General features: G+C 43.2%; 3 protein-coding genes and 1 long non-coding RNA gene across 14 annotated transcripts in view; 1 reads left to right on the top strand and 3 right to left on the bottom strand.

Moving 5' to 3' along the window:
- DCAF8 (DDB1 and CUL4 associated factor 8) overlaps nucleotides 1-1,999 on the bottom strand; it is a 40,569-nt gene extending 38,570 nt beyond the window's left edge. For 4 of the 10 annotated variants that reach the window (XM_072946274.1, XM_031689176.2, XM_072946273.1 and 1 more), the window contains exons 1-2: nucleotides 1,455-1,900; nucleotides 722-794 (exon numbers count right to left, since the gene is read on the bottom strand). The gene's annotated coding sequence lies outside the window, so the exon portion shown is untranslated. Of the gene's footprint in view, nucleotides 1-721; nucleotides 795-1,454 lie in introns of all 10 variants that reach the window. The other 6 variants (XM_072946276.1, XM_072946275.1, XM_015249022.3 and 3 more) reach the window with 3 other exon arrangements.
- Nucleotides 2,000-14,591: 12,592 nt separating this feature from the next.
- PEX19 (peroxisomal biogenesis factor 19) lies at nucleotides 14,592-20,227 on the bottom strand. Its single transcript, XM_006215650.4, has 8 exons — nucleotides 20,132-20,227; nucleotides 18,561-18,670; nucleotides 17,967-18,132; nucleotides 17,440-17,525; nucleotides 17,069-17,230; nucleotides 16,152-16,328; nucleotides 15,876-15,920; nucleotides 14,592-15,712 (listed from the first exon to the last, which is right to left on the bottom strand). The coding sequence occupies exons 1-8, from the start codon at nucleotides 20,199-20,201 to the stop codon at nucleotides 15,629-15,631; spliced, it is 900 nt and encodes a 299-aa protein (XP_006215712.1). The 5' UTR covers nucleotides 20,202-20,227; the 3' UTR covers nucleotides 14,592-15,628.
- Nucleotides 20,228-20,346: 119 nt separating this feature from the next.
- Nucleotides 20,347-24,166, top strand: LOC140688066 (uncharacterized). The gene is made up of 3 exons (XR_012062766.1): nucleotides 20,347-20,466; nucleotides 22,877-23,048; nucleotides 24,079-24,166. It is a non-coding gene; the product is annotated as an uncharacterized lncRNA (long non-coding RNA).
- COPA (COPI coat complex subunit alpha) overlaps nucleotides 23,172-26,060 on the bottom strand; it is a 38,475-nt gene continuing 35,586 nt past the window's right edge. For both annotated transcript variants that reach the window (XM_006215652.4, XM_006215653.4), the window contains exons 29-33: nucleotides 25,642-25,828; nucleotides 25,442-25,552; nucleotides 24,967-25,128; nucleotides 24,113-24,307; nucleotides 23,172-23,844 (exon numbers count right to left, since the gene is read on the bottom strand). In XM_006215652.4, the coding sequence (XP_006215714.1) occupies nucleotides 23,785-23,844; nucleotides 24,113-24,307; nucleotides 24,967-25,128; nucleotides 25,442-25,552; nucleotides 25,642-25,828 (715 nt within the window). In that variant the 3' untranslated portion in view covers nucleotides 23,172-23,784. The remainder of the gene's footprint in view (nucleotides 23,845-24,112; nucleotides 24,308-24,966; nucleotides 25,129-25,441; nucleotides 25,553-25,641; nucleotides 25,829-26,060) is intronic.

Genomic DNA, 26,060 nt, shown 5'->3' with positions numbered 1-26,060 from the left:
TCAATCATAGCTCTATTCTCTGTTACCTGAAATCCAAGACCCTTACAAAAATTACATTTACCAGTATGTCCTGACTCCCTTTGTGGCACTGGCTCATGCTGCTGAATGCACACAATGATGTGCTCTGCCCACCAGGAATTCTCCAGACCAGCTATAAAAGAGCACCACTATTTTTTTTTCACCCCCAATTTATCACTATGTTCTGAAACGTTGGAATTCTGAGGTAGATTGAACTTAGACACCAACTAAAGGCAGCATCACTCATCACTCCCTAGCTTTCAATGACAAAGACCTAAAAATTCTCTAAATAGCAAAAAATGACAACACAAAGCCCTGAGAGGGAAAGAGACTTGATTTGATAAAACGCTAAACAGAGCTCTGGCAAACTAATTCCCAGCTTTTAACAGTGTAGGAAACATGATCCGCACAAAGCAAGACACAAGGCAAATGAATAAAGAAAGGGGAAGACACATTCACTTCTAGGCTTAACTGGAGTCATTTGAAGATATACAGCAATAGTTTAGGACAGAAAGTCAAGAGGCCCAGAGCCAATTAAACTTGAAAAAGTAATTTAACCAGACCTGGAACAAAGCCAAGAACAATACCCCAGCTCTTTGGGAAACTGTGGTAGGAATTTTATGACTTTAGTGGTCAGCACTTAAGCATCAGGGTAGGGTCTGTCTTGGACTCAGGAATTTAAATGCCTTCAACTCCTACTCACCTTTCCTCCTTTATCACTGAAGTAGGGCCAGGCTGAGCTCCTGAGAAAATAGGTCTGTAGATTCACTGAAGGACTGAGAAAAGTTAAAGTTTAAGTGGCAAAGGTGTCTATTCTATTAAACATAATAAAAAATATTTATGAATACATTTTAGTACTTTTAGATCTCCTCAGAACTATTTCAAAAAACAGTCATTTATCTAATTCTGACTACTGAACAAAAAACTTAGTTACATAAATTAAATAAACCAGGCAAGTCATCTCCCAGCTCCACTAAAACGTAAGTCATTTAAAAGGAAAACCTGAATCTTTTCAACGCTAACCCATAAAACCTTTGAAAAAGAAGCCACAGAGCAGGGGGAAATCCCGGAGAGAACGTGATAGCGCTGGTGCCGGTTTGTTTACAGAGACTCCAGCAACAATCATATGAGTCAGAAATTCAAGCCACCAGATGCTTTCCAACTAACAGGGACCAAACGGGACCGTTCCAGTGTCCTGAAAGATTCAGGGGTGAGGGGAGGTAGACTAAGAGAATTACATTACAAAGCGTACAGGAACAGACGGCAACAACTGATTCTGGGGTTCTTGGACCTCGGCCTTCCGTACAAGGTTCTGGGCCCCAAACTCGGAATGGGGGAGGGGGCACACTGCGCGTTGGCCCTAAGGCGCCGGGGAAACGAGGGGCAAGCCGTATCCCCCAGTCTAAGAGGGGGAAAAGCGCACACAAATGGGTCACCTGACGAGGCAAGACGTCCCTGTAGATTGCAGGGCAGGCTCCTGGGGGCGACCCCGGGGCTGACCTGAGGAAAGGGCAGCCAGTGCGCCCGGCGGTGGCCCGGGTCAGGGGAATGAGAAGACCTGAGCCCTGGGAGCTTGGGAAAGGAGTCAAATCTGTCCTGGAGGAGGGCAGGCTAGGGAAGAGGGGGGCAGGCCAAGCCGGAACGAGACACGGACCCGGTAGGTCAAGGGGGGAGGGGGTGTCCGGCTGGGGCAGTTACAAGCACGGGAACCGGCGAGACTCAGGAGCCCGCTTCCCGTGTTGAGTCATCCTTCTGCCAGCGGCTGCTCCTTCTGTTCCAGGCCCAGCCGCCCCGTCCACTGCCGCCACCAACGCCGCCGCCATCTTACACTGGCCAGCGGCCGCCACCACCACCGCCTCCGCTCTCTGCGATTGCGCCTGCGCTGCCACGCTTTCCGGCCCGTTTGCGACGATGTGCTGGAGAAGACTGACGGACGAGTGGTCGCGCGAGCTCTCCGCTCCCAACCCTCCTCGAAGGACGCGTAAGGGGCGGGGCTTAAGGCCAACGGAAAACGGAGCGAGGGGCGCGTGCGCATTACTGCGGAGGCAAAGTTGTTTTTGTAGTGTTTCAAGGGGCTTGTGGTGCTTGTGATATTCAGAAGAAACAAGAGTTAGAGGCCTCCTGGAATCGTGGTGGAAATCAGCTTCATTTTTAACGAGCTGCCCGGTCACCTGGGCGGCTTCCGTTTTTGCCCTTTTTTTTGACTATTGGAAACAAGCAGTTCTCTCCAGAAAATTTCTTCTGAAAACCCCATTTCCTTTGAGGATGTTATTAAGTGGTTTCTATACCCCTGAGACCCATTTACCCTTGAGAGCCTTCATTTACCCACTTTTTAAGAAGGGATTCAGAAGCTTGAGGTGCAGCAAAGCTATTCAAGAGGCTCTTTCTCCGAAAGGAGGTAGTGTGTTGAAGGTCCCCAAGAATAGGACCGGTGATGTACACTCTGCCTCGTTCTGACACTGAAGGAAGCGTGCAGAAGACCCCTGAAAAGGTTACTCCCAGCTGCCAGGCCAGGAGGGTTTTGACCAGAAGGCCAGGGTGCAAGGCCCCTTGTCACCTCCTCTACTGCTAGTATCCTAAGACATTATGTATTACTTAGACTCTTGCAGTAGACACCTAACTGGTTTGTCCACTTACATTATTGCTCTGCCAGTTAAATATAAGGCAATCAGTGTGACCTTTTAAAATGTAAGCCAGGTTATATTCTTACCCTGCTGAAAGCCTCCAAAAGCTTCCCATCACACAATGAAAAACAAAATGGCCAAGGAAGGCCCTACATGATATGGCACCTACTTCTCTGATTTCATCTCCTCCTATACTACCTAACTCTGCTCTGGCCTTAACTGGCCTTCTTGTTGTCACTCCAACTAAAGCATGGTGCAGCCCCAGGGCTTTTTCACTTGTTACCTCTTCTTGGAATGTTCATCTACCAGACCTTACCAGACTTGTTCTGTCCACTTAATCAGATCTCTTCTCAAATGCTACTTCCGCAGAGAGACAGCTCTTGACTATTCCAACTAAAATGGTGTTCTGGACTACTATCCTCCTCTGTCCTCTCACTCTGCATTTTTTCGTAACATTTCCTTACCTATAACATCTAACCTGTAATTATAGATTTGTAATCTAACTATACTATTAGAATATAAACTCTATGAGGGCAGGGACTATATCTTTTTCATCTTTGTAACCCCAAAAGCTAGAAGAGGGCCAAAACACAAAGTAGCTATCTAATGCCTGACCATTCTATTCATTCTTTCATTACTTATCAACAACTATTGAATTCCTGTTACGTGCAACACCCTGTTCTAGGTGTTGGGACTGTAGGAGGGAATGAAACAAACCAAAATTCTTGCATTCATGGAACTTATTTATTAGTGCAGGGGTTGAGAGTGTAGGGGGAGGAGAAGAAAACACAGACAATATTAAGTTATGAAGAGTACTGTAAAGGAAAATAAAGCAGGGTAAAAGTGGGTAGGTGTGCTCATTTACATACAGGGTTCAGGGAAGGACCCCCTCTGCTGAGGTGACATTTAAATAGAGACTGAAGTAAGAGAGTAAGTCATACACACTGGGGGAAGAATCTTCCAGATAGAGGAAACAGCAAGGTAAAAGCACTTGAAGTTTGAATGTGCTTGGTGTATTCAAAGAACAGCAAGGAAATTAGTGTGGCAAAAGAGCAGATAGGAAACTAGTTTGGAGAAAGACATCAGGAGCCAGATCACTTACAGATTTATAGACCAAGGATGGGAGCTTGGAATACAAGGAAGCCATGGAGGGTTTTGAGTAAGAATGACATGATCCAATTTATAAATAAAGAGATCCACTCTGGTTGATTCATTGAGAGCTACCCACATGAAGGCAAAATACAAGCTGAAAAACCAGTTAGGAAGCTATTGCAGATTACCTGCAACACTACTGTTGCAGTAGAAATAATTGGAAGTGGTTGGATTCAGGATGTACTCTGAAGGTGAGAGAGGTAATTTGCTAATAGATTGAACAAGATAAAGAGTCAAAATCTCTCAGGTTTTTTTTTTTTTTTTACTTGAGCAGAAGGACGACAAATAGTAGTGCCATTTACTGAGATAAAACCCTGGGGAGGTGGTGGGCAGAAGATTGGGGGGAATATCCTGTTCTATTTTAAACCTGTTAAACTGTAGATGCTTAGTAGATTTCCAAATGGAGCTACCAAGTAAACAATGGAAATATGAATCTGAAGCTCATAGGAGAAGGGACAATTGGATATAAATGGCATAGATAGCCACTGGATGGGAAGCATTCACTTAGTTAATGTGGAAGAAAAGAAAGTCTATAGAGCAAGCCCTTTAATCCTGAGGCAATCCAACTAGTAGAGGTCAGAAAGAAAGAAAACCCAGCAAAATTTATTTAAAAGGAGCAACGAGGAAATAGAATGTAAAAACCAAGAGAACCAGGAATCTTGGAAAACAAAATTTTTTAATGTCTCAAGAAAGGTACTGTAAACTGTCCCCATTCCTATTTAAGAGTTTGAGGTTAAGATGATTGAAAATTGACCACTGGATTTGGAAACATGGAGGTTATTTAAGACCTTGACAAGAGTGACTTGAGTGGAGCTATGGAGATAAGTCTCCTCCTCTGTGGTCTGGTTTCTATGCTCACTGTTTTGATAGACACCACTGCTATTACCACCAAATCAACTGCTATTACCAAATCTTCTTTTTCTTATTTAGGGCTTTCCTATTTCATTTGAGGTTGTGATAATCATTACCCCTTCTAGATATTCAACTGCACTGATTTCTGTGACACTATGTTCCATAGTTCTATTTATATCTCTCTGATCATTTATTTCATGATCTTCTCTTCCTCTTCATTCTACATGTTCTTCCAAAGTGATCTTATCCATTCTCCCAGTCTAAACTACTATCCACATAATGATGACTCCCAAGTCATTATTTCCAACCCAGTCTTCTCCTTCAAGCTTTAGACTGATATACCTGATAACCAATGGCACTTGTTAAAAAACAGCTTTATTGAGATGAAATTCACATACCATACAATTTACCCATTTAAAGTGTACAACTGAATGGCTCTTGGTACATTTACAGATGTGTGCAACCATCACCACAGTCAATTTTCAACCATTTTCATCACCTCAAAAAGCAACCCAGTTCCCATTAGCGATCACCACTCCCATCTTCCCATCCCTCTCCAGCTCTAAGAAACTACTAATCTACTTTGTCTCTATTGATTTCCCTATTCTGGACTTTAATATGAATGGAATCATACAGTACATGGCCTTTTGTCTCTGGCTTATTTCACTTAGCATGTTTTCAAGGTTCATCCATGTGGTAGCATGCATCAGTATTTCATTCTTTTTTTTACAGCCAAATATTATTCCATGGATATACAACTGTGCTTGTCCACTCATCTATTTATTGATGTTAGGGTTGCTTCTACCTTTTGGCTGCTATGAATAATGCTGCTATAAACATTTCTGTACAAGTTTCTGTGTGGACATATGTTTCATTTCACTTCTCTTGGGTATGTACCTAGGAATGAAATTGCTGGGTCATATGGTTAACCCTATGTTAATCATTTGAGGAACTGACAGACTGCTTTTCACAGCAATTGTACCATTTTCATTCACACCAGCAGTGTATAAAGGTTCCAGTTTCTCCCCATGTTTGCCAATGCTTGATATCTAACTTTTTTAAAACTTTTTTTTATTGAGTTATAGTCATTTTACAATGTTGTGTCAAATTCCAGTGTACAGCACAATTTTTCAGTTATACATAAACATACATACATTCATTGTCACATTCTCTTTAGCTGTGAGGCACCACAAGATCTTGTATATATTTCCCAGTACAATCTTGTTTATCTATTCTACATTTTGAAATCCCAGTCTGTCCCTTCCCACCCCCCCATCCCCCTGGCAACCACAAGTTTGTATTCTATGTCTATGAGTCTGTTTCTGTTTTGTATTTATTTTTTGTTTTGTTTGTTGTTGTTGTTGTTGTTTTTAGATTCCACATATGAGCGATCTCATATGGTATTTTTCTTTCTCTTTCTGACTTACTTCACTTAGAATGACATTCTCCATTAACATCCATGTTGCTGCAAATGGCGTTATGTTGTCAGTTTTTATGGCTATATAGTATTCCATTCTATAAATATACCACGTCTTCTTTATCCAGTCAACTGTTGATGGACATTTAGGCTATTTCCATGTCTTGGCTATTGTAAATAGTGCTGCTATGAACATTGGGGTGCAGGTGTCATTTTGAAGTAGGGTTCCTTCTGGATATATGCCCAGGAGTGGGATTCCTGGGTCATATGGTAAGTCTATTCCTAGTCTTTTGAGGAATCTCCATACTGTTTTCCACAGTGGCTGCACCATAACTTTTTTTTTTTTAATTCCAGAGTTATTTCTTTTTTAGTTGAAGTGATATCTAACTTTTTGATTCTAGATATCCTGATGGGTGTGAAGTGATATCTCACTGTGGTTTTAATTTGAACTTCCCTGCTGACTAACAATGTCAAGCATCTTTTCATATGCTTATTGGACTTCTTGTCTTCTTTGGAGAAATGTCTATTCAAATCCTTTGCCCATTTTTAAGTTGGGTTACTTGTCTTTTTATTATGGAATTATAAGAGTATTTACTTTAGATACAAGTTCTTTATAATTTATGATTTGCAAATATTTTCTCCCATTTTGTGGGTTGTCTTTGTGCTTTTTTGATAGTGTGCTTTGAAGCACAAACTTTTTAATTTTGATGAGGTCCAGTTTATCTATGTTTTTCTTTTGTTGCTCATGCTTTTGGTGTCATATTTAATAATCCTTAGCCATTAAAAGTTATTAAGGTTTTACCCCATGTGTTATTCTAAGAGCTTTATGGTTTTAGTTATTACTTTTAGGTCTTTGGTCTATTTTAAGTTAATTTTTGTATATGGCATGAGGTTAAGGATTGAACTCATTCTTTTGCACATGGCTATCTAGTTGTCCCAGCACAATGGTTGAAAAGACTATCCTTTCCCCATTGGATGATTTTAGCACCCTCATAAAAACGTCAGTTGACTATAGAGTTTTTAGTTTATTTCTGGACTCTTAATTCTACTCCACTGGTATCTATGTCTATTCTTGTGCCAATACCACCTTGTTTTGATTACCATTGCTTTGTAGTTAAGTTTTAAAATTGGAAATGTGAGTCCTCCTTTATTCTTCTTTTTCAGGATTATTTTCTTGTTCTGAGTCCACTGTGATTCCATATGAATTTTAGAATTAGCTAGTCAATTTCCACAAAGTCAGATGAGATTCTGAAAGAGAGTGCATTGAATCTGGAGATTCAGGAGTACAGAGAGTCCTCAACTGACAATGGATTTTAGGATTTTTTGACTTTATGGTGGTGTGTAAGCAATAAGCATTCAGTAGAAACTGTACTTTGATTTTTGAATTCTGATCTTTTCCTGGGCTAGTGACATGCAGTATGATACTCTCGCATGATACTGGACAGCAGCAGTGATCTGAGGCACCCAGTCAGCCACGTGATCACAAGGGTAAACAATCAATATACTTACAACCATTCTTTTTCACTTTCAGTACAATATTCAATAAATTATGAGATATTCAACACTTTATTATAAAATAGGCTTTGTGTTAGATGATTCTGCCCAACTGCAGGCTGATATAAGTGTTCTGAGTACGTTGGAAGTAGGCTAGGCTAAGCTATGATGTTTGGTATATTAGGTGTATTAAATGCATTCACAAGGTATTTTCAACTTACGATGGGTTTATCAGGATGTAATTCCACCATAAATCGAGGAAGATCTGTATTGCCATTTTAACAATATTAAGTCTTGTGCTCCATGAACATGGGGTGTTTTTCCATTTATTTAGATATTCCTTCTTTCAACAATATTTTGTAGTTTTAACAGTACAGTTTTACATTTCTTTTGTTAAATTTGTTCCTAAATACTCATTTTTCCTCCTAAGTATTCTTTTTGATGCTTTTGTGAATGGGATTGTTTTCTTAGTCTCATTTTTGGAATGTTCATTGCAAATGCATAGGAATATAACTGATTTTTGTAAATTGATCTTAAGTCCTGCAATCTTGCTGAACTCATTAGTTCTAAGTTTTTTTAGTGGATTCCTTAGGATTTCCTATATGCCATCTACAAATATAGTTTTATTTCTTTCTTTCCATCTCAGTGTCTTTTCTTTTTCTTGCCTAATTGCCCTGGCTAGAACCTCTGACACAATGTTGACTAGAAGTGGTGAGAGCTGATGTCCTTGTATTGTTCCTAATCTTTAAGTATGATGTTAGCTGTAGATTTTTCACAGCTGCATTTTACCAGGTTGAGGATGTTCCCTTCTGTTCCAGCCAATGGCATGTTAACATTCCCAGATGTAACTCACTTTGGTTCTTTCCTCCACCTTTTGTCAAACTCAAATCTCTTACTTGACACCACCATTCTCCTGTCTTAGGCTGGATTCCTTAGAAGCAGAGTCCAAGAAAAGGATTCTGTGCAAGTGGTTTATTGAGTGAGTGCTCTCAAGTAAAAGCGGTAATGGAGTGAGGGAAGCAAGACAGGATGAGGGAAAAGTTAGGCGAAGATATGGGTTCAGCTGATAAGTTTAGCTTCCACTGGGAACTCTTGGCACACAAATGGCATATTTGTCCTACCTCAACGCATGAAGGAATTTTGTACCCTAGTGTCATTTGCTGATAACACAATTACTGGTTGCATATCATCACTGATAGTCCAATCCCTATCAGAATCCCAGATGACATCATTGCAGGAATTGACATCATTCCATTGGCTGTGGTGCTGTCATCACCCACGGGTTGTGGCACAACTTTCTAGGGGTTTCCAGAAGTGGCTCCTATTGGCATAGAGCGCAATTCTCAAGAGAATGCGGCTGTGCACTATCAGCAGCCAACACTTACTTCCTGGTAAAGGGGATCTGGACAGGGTACAGACAATGCCTACTATGGTCTACCTCTAGCGTCGCACAGATCCATTTGCTTTGCACATTAAGTTCACTCTGTTCAGGCAGTTTCTCCAGCAGTCAGGTTAGTCGTAATTTTTGGAAACACAAGAGTTGCTGCAGTTGGTCCAGAAGCTGCAAATGATACTCATCATCTCCTTTCTAAACCACCTATTTTATATTCATCTCCTCCTTGACTATAACTTCTGTTAGTCTAGATGACTTTCCTAGTGGGGTGATCTAGGCCTTCATCTCTGAAGGTTCTGAGCCCCTGGAGATCATGCCCTATCAGGCTGCACCTGTTTACTTATTCACAATTAAAAGTGAGTATAGGAGGACCAAGAGATAACCCAGGGATCATATGTGCATCAAACACTTTACTCTTTGCTCATAATGTAGTAGTAATCCTACCTCCTCATAACAAACAGTTTACTATACCAGACACTATGGTAACTTCTTTTGCCTGATAGTTTATCAGCATTAGGAGCCCAAAGTAACCAGATGACAGCCATATCTTTAAGTTTATTGAGATTTTTGCTGTGCCTGGTAGAAGCATCTCCACTCTGGGAAACAAGACCTCTAGACCTACATAATTTAAAGTTGAAGGATGGGAAGCATAAATTCCTTAAGTGGCTCACTGGAAGTGATGTTGAATAGGGTCACTCTTATTTCTATCTCTGGGCTCCAGAGCCCATGAATTCTACCTACTGGGGATAAATCACCTATTAAAGTCATGGAGATTGATACTGTATCATGAAGGACAGCAGTCCATCCTTGCTGGTATCACAAATGAACTTCAAAAGGCCATCCTACCGCTCTAACAGGTCAGAAGCTTCTGGATGAAAATGTATTTGGTAAGAACAGTGGATCTCACTGTCATGTGCACATTGCTATACCTGCTTTGCCATTAAGTGGGTCCTTTGTTCCAAGGCATTATTGTGTAGGACCCCATGCCAGTAGATCAAATCTCTGAGTCCTTGGATGGTAGTACTGGCTCAGGCACTTTAGACAGGATAGGCCAAGCAAAATATTTATCAGCCCTGATCAGAATAAATTGTTTTCCTTTTCCAGAATGGAAAAGGTTCAATGTAATCAATTTGTAATCAAATGGCTGGCTGTTCTCCTTGAACAATGGTACTGAACTAGGGGATCAGCACTGCTCTTTGATGCTGACAAGATGGACATCGGACATAGCAGTAGCTAGGTCAGCCTTCGGTGAGAGAGGAGTCCATATTAGCAGGCCAATAAAACAGCCTCCATCTCTGCCACCATGGTGAATCTATTTATAAACACACTGTACAAGAACTGGGATAGCTGAGATCGTCCCAACTAAATTATCCTCTCCATGTGGATATTATTTAGCACTCTTCTGGTGAGTGCTTTCAAGTCCCACTCATAGATTCACCCAAAGGCTCTGCACCAGACCTAGTTCCCCCCATTTTCCTACCTTGTTCCTTCTGGGCCCCCAACGACCAACCACTGACTGTGAGTTCATGTATATCCTTGCTTCAGGCCACTTCTCTCTCCAAAGTGGATGGTCAGGTAAATTGCCTGAAGCCCTGCTCATTGAGAGAATTTCCCTGCGTCACTGTCTTTCAGGACCACTTTGGAAAAGGTTGTTGAGAAGCTGCAGTCCATATTTGGCTTGCCTAACCCATCCACAAACCAGATTTTTTTCCTCCCTCAAATGGTTGCCATGGGTACGAGCTAAGAGAAAAGTATTAGTGCAACAGATGTTGGTAATGTGGAGGTCCAGGGCCCTTTGCTCAATTTTACTTACCTGTGCCCACCAAGTTTATTTGGGCTTCTTCCAAAATGAAGGATTTCCATTGTAATATATATTGCTATTGTATCCATCCAATATTGGGACTTGGCAGGCCTGACAATAACAGGCTGGTTGTATGGGCTACTCAGCAACAGTCACTTGTTTGCTTGGTATTTTGTGGTCAGGCACTGAATCTCTATCAGGACCTAATAATATGTCAGGAGATGCTTTGAAATGGAGCAACTTTCTCTACTGCAGGTAACATCATCTTACTCCAGAACCCTAGAGGTCTGTGCTGAAACTCCTCTACTGCGGGTTGCCGGAGAATCCACACACATCTTTTCCTACCAGATACCGCTAGTACCACGGAATTTTCCAGGGCATATGGCCCAAGCAGTACCATAGCCTAGACCTTCCAGAGAGGCCTTTCTGGCTTTCCCAAGTTCAGAATATGCTGCCTCCAAAATTGGAAGAGGCCTACCAAGGCACTGTGCTTCTTTCTTGGAGTAAAAGATGCAAGATTCGATAACTTCTCTCTACTTTAGACAGGATGTCCCAGAAGACTCCAGATCCTAAAAACTTAACCAGTGTGGCAGGGCCCTGTGTCTTTTGAAGAATTTATCTCCCACCCTCTGGAGTATTATGTGTCTCACCAGGGAATACAGAATACTTGATACTGCTTGTACAGATCAGATACAGATCTCATTAGCATATCCTTAATACCTCAGCAGCATACACTTAAGAAAGCAAACAAATGTGGTATTTTACAGAATATCCAGGTCCTTTTGGACTATACTGTGACAGAGATGGGGAGAATTAACATATTTCTAGATCAAGACTGTGAACATATACTGTTGCCCATTACTTGCAACTGCAAACTGCTTCTGATACTTCTTCCTGATTGGTATTTAAAGAACATACTCACTAGGTCAGGGATCAGCAAACTTTCTGTAAAAAAGGCCAGACAGTATATATCGATAGCCACATACCTGTACTAAAGGCTGTGTACTCTCTCCAGTAAAGAAAATACATCCAACATAGGACAATTGGGACTACTACTTGCTTAAGTTTGCAGCAGTCCACTGTAATCCACCAGAGTCCTTCCAGTTTTTACAAAGACTAGACAGGTGAAACTAAATGAAGTTAAGATGGGGATCAACACCCCTGCATCCTTTTAAGTTCTTAAGAGTGTAATTAAGTGCTGCCATTTCCCCCAGGGGCTTCTACTTGCCTTTCTGTCCAAATATGGACAGAAATATGCCAAATATGTCCATTCTGATTATACATTTAGAAACTATAAAAATGGCCATAAAGTGGGTTTTTGGACTCACTGTAAAACAGACTTGGGTAAGCACTTCTTTATTATCTGATCCCCTATTTCCCCACTGTAACGGGGGGGGGGGGTCCAGGGAGGGGAGGTGCTGTGGTGGTGCTTTGGGTCCCTGGGTATCCGTGTCACCTCAGATTCTGTATTCCAACTCAAAAAAACCCTGGGTAGTTTTCTTTCCCTAGTGTATGGTTAACTAAGTAAATGGTGCTTTCAATTGATAGGTTGATCTGAGAACTGTCTCAGGCCTAGAAACTGGGCAAGAAATTGTGACTTTTCACTGAAGTTACTGACCTCATCCTTCTGTTCAACCATCCCTAATTGTTCTTAATTACATGTAAATCAATACCCTCCTTGGCTGTCCATCTATATGGTTCCTAGGACCACCCACATTCCATAAGCCATCTCCACTTGGACCATCCTGCCCTTATAGAAATTCACCCACCCTGCTTCTGAGAGTTCAGCGTTGCCATTTGGCTTCTGCTATGCCAGGATCCTACCATTCCCACTATTTCCAAGGGAAACAGTTCTTAAATATCCCCTTGCATCAGTCTCCACCCACAGAGACAGCTACTTCTAAACTTCTCCAAGATGCTGTGACCCCTCCATTAGTGCCTTTCCTTTACAAAAAAAAATTTTTCCCAAGGCCTTCCTGAGAAACAAAGTCAGCTGGGTGGTTTTGCAGTGTAATAGGCATTCATTCTTGCATGCCCACATCCTCTAAGCCTTCTCATCACTTCTCATATAGCCTGTCATCTCAACTCCCATTTACTGTGGGCCATCGTTTTTCCTAAGCTCCCCAAAAGCCATCTTAACAGCATATTACAAGCCCCTTGTGGGGCCCTTGCCAGATCATTCTGGAGTCACAGGAAAATGACCCCATTATCACAAATTCTGCATAACTTGATTCTTAATTCATGAAAGCGTTCGAACAACCACAAACTTGTTTTCTAACATACAGAATTTTGGAATAAAGGGGCACCTCCTTTAAAGTTTCAGAGCAGCTAACACTTCACACACAGCTTAAATGTAAGCTTTGTCATAGTTATTTTTAAGTAACAGAAAAGGAAGGCTAGAAAAGTACTAGAGAATGTCCTTATAGTGACACATCCTTGCTGAAGAAAAAGTTCACCAGAAGCAAATCTCACGTGGAAAAACACATATAGAAATGTATCCGTCTGGCTGACGCAGCTGTGGAGAGACTGAGGCGAGCCCCAGAGCGGCCCTACTCAGGTGGCTGTAATACTTGTACTGGTCTGTGAACAGTTTTTTTTACCAGTCCACGACAAGGTAAGTTAGAAACTGAGAGTTTTCAGACACATTTTAGCATTTTGACATTGCCGTGATATCCAAATGCACAACCAGTGGCCTTGTCCTACAGAAGGGGTCTGGCCGGTTCGGTGCTGTCAGACTTGTGCAGTGGGTAGCCCAAGGTGTGAGCTGCACACAGAACGCACACTAGAGTATAAAGGACTGGATACTTATGAAACAGAAAACCTGATCCTTTACCACAGACAGTTTGAGAAGGACTATTCTATCTTTCCACGAGTCCTAGAATAATTCAAATAGTATTTTTGGGTCAGAGAGTAACCTGAGGTCAATTTGATCATATTCAATCAAAATCAAAATGAAAATGAATGGCTTGGGAACAAAACTAAAGTGGCATCTGTTTAGATTCTCCAAGCAGAGTGAGAACGTGTAAAAGAAAAGTGGCAGCAGGACCAACAGCACACGGTTCAGAGGCGGGGCCCTTTTGTTCTTCCCTCCTCCTCTCTGTCCTCATGCAGTGTTTGGAGGGAGCTATAAGGAGAGAATTTTGGCAATTCAGGTCCTGACCATCATCACAAGTCTGCTTGTACTTCCCCATCTCTTGCAGAGTAGAGGAATCTCAGATTCAGACCTGGGCTCTTCCATACTCTAAGGTACAGTAGCTGGACCTTCCCAAACAGCCTGACGCCTTAAGAGCATTTCCTTCCTTGCCAATACCACAGAATGTGTGGGATTCTAACGGGTGAAAAGTCTTAACCCAAGGGAAAGTGACATGTCAGGAGCTCAAAGTGACACAGATGATGAGTGCAAATTTGCTCTGGTAGTTATTTTCTGAGTGCTGAACCAGGACAGCCAGCTGGTCTGACCAGGGTATCCACCAACATGTGGCAGCCAAGGTCCACAGGTCCCCTGGCTCTCACAGAGAAGGGCAAGGTCAGCTCACAGAAAAATAACTTAGAAAACATATTAACAATATATTACTAACAATAATAATAATAATGTGAAATGTTAAAATACAATACCAATTGAAGGGCTTCCCAAATTGAAATACTCAGAGAAAATGAGGAAAGATGGCCATTCAGTCTCCTTTGCCAACTGAGGTGCACACTGAGCTGGGGAAGGGAGGTGGTGGTGGAACCCAGCACTATAAAGCTATGCAGAACTAGTCTGCTAACATTCCTCATACTGCAGCTTCGAGAAGCTGAGAAAGACCAGGAGAAGACTTGGATGAAAAACAGGCTACAATCCTCACTCAGAATATTTATTAGTCAGGAAAAAAGACCCAGGCTGCACCCCACCCCCTTTTCCCAAGCCACCTTCCTGAATCAATGGACAGGATTTAAAGGAATCAGATGTCTCAGATAAGCCAGAAAGTATCTGAGGAAGAGCATTCATTCATTTCCTAGACCTGACAGTATAATCATATACGTTTGCCAGGGAGAGGGCAGGGGGGGCCAGTAAGAATGGCGGATGAACTAGATGAGAGGAAACAGGATGGACTCTTTTTTGTCACAGCCTAGGTTCACAGAAGGGTTGGAATAAAGAGGTATTTAAAATAGAGAGGAGAGGAAAAGAGAGGTAGAGGGTAAAGGTCAAGGGCCGGGTTCACCCATATCACATAGCATTATAGAAAGAACCAGGGCAGCAACTTGAGTTCTCAGGCTGAACAGAGAGTCGAGGGCTCTGTACCTGGAGAGAGGAGAATCCCAGGGCTTCTCTTTCAATCTACTGTGATTAGATGCCCCCACTACTTTCCCCTCAGAGAATTCAGAACAGTCTGAAAGCAAGAGGGTCTGGTGACAGACCTACATCCCCAACTCAGGCTGTTTCTCCCCATTTGTTCCGAAAGGCCCTGCCCCAGATAACTATAAAAATACAGGAGACTGTCCCTGCTCCCCAGGTCCAAGAGAGGGAGCAGAGACAAGGCACGAAGACCCTGGGTACAAAAATGAACATTAGTGTGGCCCTGTGTATATTATTTTGGGAGAGGGAAGAAGGTGCATGCCCCAAAAGGGATGCCCTCCTTCACCTGGTACATAGCTGGGCCTTTGCCAGCAGCAGAAGCCACAATGGAAAGGGCCCCCAGAAATGATCTACAGAATAGGCCTTATTCCTAGAAAGACAGAGAAAAGCCTCAGCTGGTATGGCACAATCTTGGGTGGGATGACAGATGGCAGTGGGCAGGCCACTCCTGTAGACGACACTCCTGCCTCAGCTCCCAGTGGTTCTGCTGACTCCAGATATTCCCCACGGCTGGGAATCAGAGAGGAAAGCGCGTTGTGTTTCACATGATCAGACACTGTTCGCCATTGGCACCTGGTGGGCCCGACAGATTGAGGGCATCCAGGTCAAAGTTGAGGCCAGGAGGCTGGAGAAGAGATGAAGGGACTCAGGTAATGGCTCCTATTTCAGGTTAGAGCTTTGAAGGTCCATCCCCAGTGGCCATAATTACCACCTTACGTGGAATCACTAAAGGTACAGAATTTTGGAAACTTGGGCTCAGGTTAAAGTACATAAGATGATACACTCACCATCTCCCCAGCCAGCTCTTTTGGAGGGTGCCCCAAATCCTGTAGCTGGAAAAGAAGGAAAGAAGAATATGACAAAATCCCAGAAAACAGGATAGCAGCCCAAAGGAAGAATCTGAGCTATGGTCTCTGTGCTTTCTCCTGAGGACCATACTAAGTGGCCTCTCTTGTGCTCCCTCCTCCATCTGGGTTTGGACTGCGGCATCCTTCCAGGGTACCTCTTCCATCAAACACCCAAGCAGACAACAGCAGTGGGCAGATGGCAAAAGGAGGCCTTACCTGCTGCATAAGATCCAGCACCACCTCAAAACGAGCCTTCTGAGTGGCCTCACTGTCTGTGGCGGTCTCTGCCTCAAACTGCTCACATATCTTGCCCATAACAATGTGTTGTTCCTGATATTTTTCAAACTGCTCGGGAGGTAGAGATTCTCGGTGAGCCTGCAACCATTCTGGATACTAAGGAAAGAGAAAATGGGTTGGGAAGAACAAAGTGAATAATGGATAAGGGCAACAAAATCTGAAGAAAGTAAAATACAAAGGGGACTGGGACACAGAAGGAAAATCTAAATCAGCGAGTTCAGCATAAGAAGTAGCACCGACTTCAACCAGATCACCTGGCATTGATGGTCACCAGAGGCTAGAAACTTTTCTGTGAAGGGCCAGATAGTAAATATTTGAGGCTTTAAGGGCCACATATGGTTTCTGTCATATAGTCTTTATTTTGCTCTTACAACCTTCAAAACAACTTTTAAAAATCTCTTCAGTAACACTATATGATGGCAGAGACCATCATTTAAACTAGTCTTGACATTGTTCATAGCTCAAAGCTAGTAAATGCTCAGTGAAACCTTATTGGAGAAATGAATGAAGCTGAACACACAAGAAGGGGTTGATCAGACAACAGAGTCTTAGACTAGTTTATAGAAAACTATAGAGTTGAAGGATTTCCCCTTCCACCTTAAATATCCTCTGTATGGTAGCTTTATTCTTCAAATAAATAAACAAAGGAGAAAGAAAATAATAGATGAACTTGTGCACTCTAGTTACTCTGCCTCTGCAGCCTCTAAACAGTCAAAGTTGCCCGTGGGAACTGATACAATGCAGAATGAGAGCGCCGAATCCTAACCACTAGACCACCAGGGAGCGTCGATACAATGCAGAATGAAAAGGAAAAGCATAAACAGAAGTTCACAAACCTTCTCCGTGATCTCCTTCAGTGACGGGTACAGCACATCCTTGGACAGCAGGTTCTGCATGATACTCTGCATGATGGGGAGGATGTTCCCTTCCCCATCCCCTTCGTCCATGCCTAGCCCTTCCATGGCCTTGGTCAGCTCCTCTTCTGACATGCCAGAGTTCTAGAAAGGACGGGAGAGAGGTCAGCAACATACTGCCTTCTTGGGATGCTTATCAACCTTTCAGGAAAGAACTACTTAAACTTGCCTGTAGCAAAATAGTGAGGCAGGGACAGACTTAAGATGATACCCAAGGGAGTCTGTCTTTTGAGACTCTGCTGGGGCAGAGTCTGGGAGGGGACCCCTTGTGGTTCCCTAGCTCTCCCCCTCACCTGGAGGTCAGTGGCATTCCTGGCTAGTCCACTTAATGTCTCCTTCAGGCAAGAAGTGAATTCTTGTTGGGAAGTCGCATCACTGCCTACGAGAGATGAAAAGAGCCAAAGTCATTTAGGATTTTAACTGCTTGCTTGACCTAGACTGACCTGGTTACCAGCTTGGACAAGGAGCATTTATTAGTGAACAACCAGCGCTCCAAATCTTTGAATACTCTATGGTCACCTTCATAGTTATTTTCATAAATCTACATGTGCTACGTGTCACTTTGTTCTCCATGATGACACCTACAATAACACTGTGACATTTAAAATGGTCAGTTTTCAATGATCTTTTCTGTTACTTTCCAACCTACCTCACCTCTTTCATTAAACAGGGTCTCATCCCTCCTCCCATCCCCTTCCCCAATCCCGTGGCAGTAGTATCACAATTCCTATCAACTTTATGAAAAATGGTAGTGTCCTTGAGCAACATGATCTAAGAGGCTTGTTCAGACATTTCCAGTTGTCTGGGGCGCCCTCCTCACCCACTCTCCCAGCAGCCTCAGAGAGCTTTTGGAACTGCTCCACCAAGTGGGGCTCTTCCTCAGCCAGCTCCTTCATTGCCTTCTCAAATTCTGCAGTAGCTTGGGAAGCCAGCTCACTGTCGAACAGTTCCTGAAAAAACTTCTCTTGGGAGGCGAAGAGGGCATCCTGCAGGGGAAAGGTAGACAAAATGCATCTCTTACTTGGCACCCCACTGCACATGGCCTCTGACAGAAGCCACAGGCAGTGGCTCCAGGAAATGCAGTGCTTCCCTCCTACCCACCTCCATTGGACATTCTGACTACCTCTATTAATGAGGACAGCAGAAAGGCATCTGGCCACTGAAGGAAAGGTATGGAGTGGTGTTCCCAATTCAACTATTTAAATCCACTCTTTTCTTAAGGAACATCCTTAAAGGGAACCTTCTCAATCTCAAGTCCCTGTTTCACAGGGACTGAGGCCTGCAAGAGCACTCAGCAATGTGAGGCCAAGCCACCCTCCCTTAAATCCCCTCTGGCCCACCGGGGCCTGCCCCACCTCTTCTTAGAGCTGCATGCCCAACCCCTCCCCACCCCTTAAGCAGGTAGAATTTATACTTTGGCAGTGTCTCCTGGTGATCTCTTCTGGGGCCCTGAAGCATCAGGAGCCGTGGTGGTAGGAGGGGGTGCTGAGGAGGGTTTGGCCTTATCGAAATCATCAAGAGCACCTTCAGAGACAAGAGACATGGTGTGTGTATTGGGGATGGATGACGATGCAAGGCTCGGGGATGGGGGTTCTGGGCAAAGCATTAAGAGAACAATCTTTCAAACCAGCAACTTTATGAAAATTTTCTCCTTTTTTTTTAATCTTCCCCTCTGGCCCACCCCTCAAGCTTCCCACTTCCCTCTCCATTATCTAATTTACTGTGATCAAAGGGGAAGAAAACTCTTAAGGTGGAATAAGCCTCTCTCTCAGAGCTAGGAGAAGAGAGTTAAAAGAAGTTCTGCAGAGACATCTCCATCTACCCAGAGCCTTCCCTGCCATACTTTAATGGTTCCCTAGAAATCCCATACAAATACCCAAGGGGAGGAGAGAACACAGATGTTCTTAACCCCTTGAACTCACTCTAGAGCTCTAAAAGGAATAATCTTTGGCAAGAGAGCAAAAGTCACAAGATGTTTCACCCAGCTTCCCATGGGTCCTGGTACTAGTACAAACTGAGGGACTCCATATTACACTCCATGGGAGAGCATTAAACTCTCTTCTCTTATCCTACAATTTTTAGCCCTCCCACCCTAAAGCTCCTACAGCTCCCTCTGGCCTTATCTCTGCAGAGCCCTGTGCCAATTCACACAGTCAGTTAGCACTTCTCACTATTTCTGTTCATATTTCTGCCTACCGATATCTCTATGACTGAGCAACAGACAAAAAAATATTCACCTCTTCCCTGAAAAGCCTGTGCCCTCACTGCCACTGTGCCTGCCAGGCCTAGGGTGAGGACATTGGCCCCACGCTGGGCAAGAAACCAAACGAGGAGTGGAGGACAGGGCTAAGGAAGAAAAGAACAGCCACTCTCTCTTCAAGAGGGTGAACGGCCTACCCCTAAGGTTGTCTCACCCTGTTTTTCAAAATGATGGGAAGGGATTTAGGTTTGAGCTCTGACATGTTGAAAGAACGGAAAGGGGCCTAGTGAGAGAAAGGTGAAAGGACTAGGAGAAGAAAAGGCGTATCTTTTGTGTTAAGGGGAACAGGGCAGTGCACAGAAAGGCACGTTTCGGGCTTGCTAAGAGCTAATGTAAGCAATCCGTGGGTGTCCGGCACGCTGCCCACCGAGGACCAAGTGCTGCTGCTGGCGGGAAGAAACTTAGACTTCAAGCACTTACCAATCTAAAGTACGGAGAGTTTGGAGCGGGATTGTGGAACAACGTTCTCTGGGTTAGTTTCCCCTCCTGCAGGGAGATCAACGTTCTGGGCCGCTCAGGGACCCAAAGTGAGCTCCTCAGCTCCCGCAGCGGAGAAAGGAGAAGGTGACCCAGGGATTTTCTTGGGGGTCGCAGTCAGACCCTCCGCCCCCTCCAACCTTTGGACAGCCTCTCTCACCGAGCCCCAAATATCTCGGGCTCATTTAACCCCCTGTACGGGTTCTCACACCCGCCCCCTTCGGACCGTTCCCATTACCGGCTCTTACTTTCCAGAAGCTCTTCCAATTCCCGGTCCGCTTCAGCCCCGACACCACTAACCCCCTCAGCGGCGGCCATCTTGCCACCTCCGACTTGCCGTAGGAGGCGGGACTCCGCGGCGCCGCGCGCCCCGCCCCTCCGTCCCGGCCCCTTCTGCCTCCTGCAACCAATGGTATTGTGGCCCGTGCGGAGCCGCCATTTTTAAAGGGACAGGAAGCTTTGTTGTCGTTTTCGTCTTTCCCTGGGAACGTTGAACTAACAGCGGGGAGCTTACTGTTATCTTCCGCCATGTTTCTTACTGGCCTGGCCTCGTTCCTTTCAACTGCCTACATTACCTAGGAAAGTGGGTCTTTTATTATTTCTTCCTGAGCTGTGGGTGCAAATTGGGACAAACTGCCTGCAAACAACCAGAACCTATGCATGTGTAATCAGTAAGACAGTTATAGCACTCTCAAGCCCTCTAACACGCATACATATACATTTCCTATCCACTTTTCTTCTCCATTTTTCTCAGCACTTACCACTGACATACTATATATTTTGCTTATCTTTACCGTCTTCCTCCAATTTAAGCACAATGAGGGCAAGGGTTTTCCTCTGTTGTCTCATAGGATAGGGCCTAAAACTTAGTAGGCACTCATTGGCTGCTCTTTGCTCTCCCAGTCCCTAATGAGGCATGCTCCTCTGCAGAATCTAATGGATATCTCTTATTTCCCATTCCTCATTTGAACAGTCAGACTAAGGGACATTGTGCCAATAACTCAGTTAAAACTCAGTGTTAGTTAAATCAGGCAGAAAAAGTGACTCTTGGACCTTGGACTAAGCAAGAGGGCAATTGGAATGTAGTAGTAATAGATTTGCTTCCTCTGGTCTCCTTTTCTCTCTACAGAACTCAATCGAGTGAAGTTGGGGGGGGGGCTCAAATAAAAACAACTCCAGACGTCCCTTCCCTCCTCTGGAATTGTTCTCCTATTCAGATCTGTCAGAATGCATCAACTGCCTCAGACACACAAACCTACCTTAGCATTTAGAAGGCATCTACTGTTGTTTAAGATCCTGTGCTAGGCACAGTGGAGGATAGAGAGAGAAATCAGGTCCAGCCCTTGCTGTACGGTAGCTGACTGGGGATTAGGCTGGAGGTAGGATTAGGCAGACACATGTAAACATGGCACAAAGTAAGTGTCTTAAAAGAAGGGTAAAGTGCCATAAAGTTTAGAAGGAAAATTCACATCTAAATGAAAAAAGTCACTGCATGACTTTCAGCCTTAGCTTTCTGAACACACGCTTCTAATACGGTGTCAAACACCAGATTGGGTACTTAGTCTTCTTGACATGCATATAGAGTACAGACTTTTAAGATGACACCTGTACAAAACCTACTGTGCTCTTCCAAACACAAGTACTGTGATTTGGGAGAAAACACTGGAAGTCAGAAGACCTAAATTCCAGTCCCAGCTGTCACTAAATTGCTTTGTTCAAAATCTTTCAACACTCTAGTCCTCATACTACAAAGATGTAAGTAATTTGGGACTCTAAGATCATTTCCAATTCTAAACTTCTAAAATCAAATCTTTCCCTTATTAAGTTCTTTTTCCCCATCATCTAGTATCTATGCCAGGCTAACTCTCATTCAACTCTAGACTGCTTACATGTGTATTTCTAACATGACTATAGTTTTATCAGGCATGTATTATAGGTATTTCTATTGGCTTTACAATACAGTAAATAAGCATGTTAATAAGGAAAATACCAGGTGGTAATTGAGAGTATTACAATGGAGTTGAAAATAAGCATTAGCACTAAGTCTTCTGCACTATTTTACATAAACTTCAGGAGGATTGTCCACTTTTTTCATATCCCTCAGTTCAAAACAATATCTGCTTATATGAAAAATTAATTTTATAATTTAACTTTTAAATTTACAAGAAGTTTTTGCCAAAATTTATCACCAACTTGCCTATGGTTACAGAAAGAATGTTTGTAACTTGAGAAAGTATTATCAAAGTAGTATGCAAATTTTTGAGAATGCAGGCTTAATTTGGAGATACTATGTTCAAGAAAGCATCTTTTAAAGCTAAAAAGATACAACGGCCTGCACTCTGATGCAGGAATTAAACTTCCAGGAGTTCATCCTTTAGACATACTTTCCCCACCTGTACAATATATATTCAAGTTGTTCATTGCAGCACTGTTTATAATAGCCAAAAATTGGAAATAATGCAAATAGCCATCAATAAGATGATTCAATTGAGAATTACTTAAATAATTTATATTAAATCATACGATGATACATATGCAGAGAAGTTAAAAAAAGAGTGAAGGTCTCTAATATACTGATATGGGAAAATCTCTAGAATGTGTAAAATGATGTAACTATCATTATGCAAAATCATAAAATAGAATGCTTCAATTTAGGTATAACAAGGATAGGGAAGAACAAATCTGCTTGTATATACATAAGAAAATCTCTGGCAGGATTTAAAGAAGTTAACAATGGCAGTTACCTGTTTTGGGGAAGATGATAGGAACTGGGTGGCTGAGAAAAGGGGTGGGAGAAAGACATTACAGTATAGCTTTTTACATTTACTGATTTCTGAACTGTATGAATGTATTGCTTATTGAAAACAGGAATTTAAAATGAAAAAAGTACATATTTTAAGTACTTTAAAAAATGTATTGCCACTATAATAATTGCACTATAATAATAATAATATACAACTTACTAATTAATCATGTATATATATCATTAACAGAACCAGAACACAGTACCAGGTACATGGGAGGTGCAATGAATATTGGCTACAAGTAGCAACAGATGGAAGGCTTCAGTCAATAATGGAATAGGGGAACTACTTGCTTTCTACCATTCTCACAACAGTTTATTATATCCTATGAAAAATATGTACTTCTGAAAAAACACAACTGGTATGTATTACTTTTGCAATTAAAAATAATTACTGAAGAAAACACAACTGTTTTGATGGGGCAGCTACATCAAATAAGCAGGAACATGAGAGTGTCCAGGAAACAGATGGCAAGCCACAAAACTCTTGTAGAAATTTACTTTATTTAGTATGAGAAACAAAATACATGAACAATCACTGAAAAGAACAAATCAATAAAAAGTGATGTGCATCTCTGGAAAACCACCTAGTTTCTTCTCAGACTTTAAGTTTCTGGGCACACAGAGGATATCTGTCTAGGAGTTTAAATGCCCAAAGAAAATGGGGATGGTTAAGAGCTTGCTATAACTGAGTGAAAGGTGCTATCTTATTTACTGTATCTTGCTCCTTTCTCGAAAAAGGACACAAAGGTGGTAGGGAGGGAAAGGATAAATACTGAAGGAATTTACTACACAAATATTCATCACAAACATTTATCATTTCTTCCTTGAAAGATCTAAGCTGGAAAGGCAAGGCCAATTGTGACCACAACTACAGTCACCTTGAGAAGATGAGAGGTCTTAAGAGGCAAAAAAGGTCAAGTTTTGACATTCTGACATTTATCCATAGACGAAGAGAAAGGGACATTAGGTTTTAGGGCAGGAGAGCTAAACATCAATAATATGAAGGGTAGGTGAGGAAGAGGGAGTTAGAAGGATACAAAGACTAACTCTCTGGGGGAAAATATGGTGACTGACCCTGCACACACAAAGGGGGCCTTAGCGAAACTGCAGAGGACTGATCCTTAAACCAATCACATCTTTGCCAATCTCTGTCACCTGTGGAAGAAGAAACAGCAAAAAGTCAGGAATTTGTGAGTGTGAGAAGCCTGGAAAAGCCTACTTTCTCTGCTCCTCAGTGAGCACAGTACAGTGCTCTGTTACTGTTACTGACTGGTAAAGAATGGTGGGGAGAAGCTCTAGCTTTCTCCACTATCACTGCCTCAAGGAGCAAGGGGAAGTTCAGGTGACAACAAGGACCAACATGCTTCTTTCTCTTTCCCCTTCCCTCAGTATTCTAGATGGATTTCTCAAGGACAGTACTTACTGTGGTGACCTTGCAGATCTGACCCCTGAACTCAGGGGAATAGCAGGCTCCGCTGAGTGGACATTTCTCTACTGGCTTTCCACGGTAAATGGGCCGATAAGATGCAGCGCAGATGTCAAAAGGGTTGTGCATGTCATAATTGAGTTGGTAGGCATCTGTGGGGTTCTTCTCACAGGCAGACAGGATTTTACGGGTCTGAGGGAAGAAAGGAGTATTTTCTTTAACAGGACTGAAAGCTGAACATCTCAAATGATCTCATCACCATGGCTTAGTGGTTTCTTTGATGCAAGATGCAATTGTACTGAGTGAATACATAATATGTCCTCTGTACAGGTCGCATGTGAAGGGGTAACAATCGCCAGTCCTGTTGTATCAGGCTGTCTCCTTCTCTATCCTGAAGTGGCTCCATGGATCTAGACCCACACTCCTCCGCTAAGTCTGGGAATTCTCAGGGTTAAGCCTGAAAGGGTTAAAACTGGCTTTCACTGCCCAAATAGAATGCTGCTGGAGAACACAAGTAATGGGACATGTATAGGGAGGCTAGTAGTGGTGGTAAGGGGATATCTAGATCTTAAGACCAGGACTGGGGTTATTTTCAGGTACAATAGTGGAGCTATTCGAGGTTGCAGGTCACTCAACAGGTGCCATGTATAAGTAAGTTACTAGTTCAGTTTCCAGGAACAAAAGGAGGCCCTGATGCCAGTAAGCAAACAGATGATGGCATTTTGTTGGCTCTTCCTGTTGCTTAATGTTATACAGCGCTTTGTTCCAGATGCAAGGACCTTGGTCTTTGACTCCCTCCATGTAAGAGCAGATCTGGTTCCCCTATGCTCACTGAAGGAGTTCCCATCTACCTGTTGAGCCACCTCTGGTTTGGGCCCAAGTTCCAACAGTCGCCGAGCAAAGGTGGCAGCGGTCTTAAAGTTCTTGAGCTTGAAGAAGAGGTTGAGGGCTGTACGCAGCACCAGGATCATGTGCACTGGCTGCAGGTTTGAGTGGGTGAAGTAGGCTGCCATCTGGTGGACAGAAAGAGGAACACATGCCAGGCTGATGCTAAAGCTGGGATAGGACATTTAAAAGCTGTCACACATGCATTAAAAACAAAACCACCAAATAAAAATAGGACTGGCGAAAAGCGGAGAAGTCTTCTGCCTCCTGGGTATGGAGGACTGATGGGTATGAGGAAGAAGGGTGGAGAAATACATCCTCTCCTCATAGAAATGGGCCCAAAGTTCTCTTACTCCACAAACTGAGACCTAAAGAGTTCAGACCTAACAGAAGGGGAAGGGGAAGATGCCTCTGTACCACTCAGAGGCCCAGAGGTCTTACCTCACAGATGCGCTTCTGCTGTTCTAGAGTGTCTTTGGGCAGCTTCTTCCTTTCTATCTCCATGGACAAACCCACAATGTACTCACGGCAAATGGTGATGAGCTGCTGGGCCTGGAGAGAAGGGGCAAAAGAAGGTCACGGGACAGAGGCAACAGTGTGGGGGTGCCCGGAACTAGGACAAGCAGCTCGACCACTCTTACCTCCGCAATCTCCTGTTTATTGTCCACAACAAGAAGTGGCACACTGAGCAAAATGGAACGGAATTTTTCCACAGCCTCCTCAAACTTGCCAACTGTGGTGAGCTGGTAGCACAGTTGCAGTCGCTGGATGAGGTCGTTAAGCTTCAGGCCCACAGCTGGCACACCATTCTTCAGCCCTGCATCTTTCCTGGAAAGAGAAAAGTAGGAAGAAGACAGGATGATCAGGAGCTCACTAGGACTCAACTTCTTTTTCTGGCAACATGATCACAACATCCTACTGTGAAAGAAGCTAGGGAACAGAATGCAGCAGGTGTAAACCAAACCTCACAGACTGGCAAGCCGAAGATCTTTTCCACTAGGAAACCTCAACTCTGGGACAATTTTGACTGCCCCTGAGACCACCATCTGGAATATCTACC

This window comes from Vicugna pacos, chromosome 21, assembly GCF_048564905.1.
Source record: "Vicugna pacos chromosome 21, VicPac4, whole genome shotgun sequence".
Lineage (NCBI taxonomy): Eukaryota > Metazoa > Chordata > Mammalia > Artiodactyla > Camelidae > Vicugna > Vicugna pacos.
The sequence above is the reverse complement of the archived record's forward strand: the minus strand, read 5'-3'. Positions and strand labels throughout refer to the sequence as shown.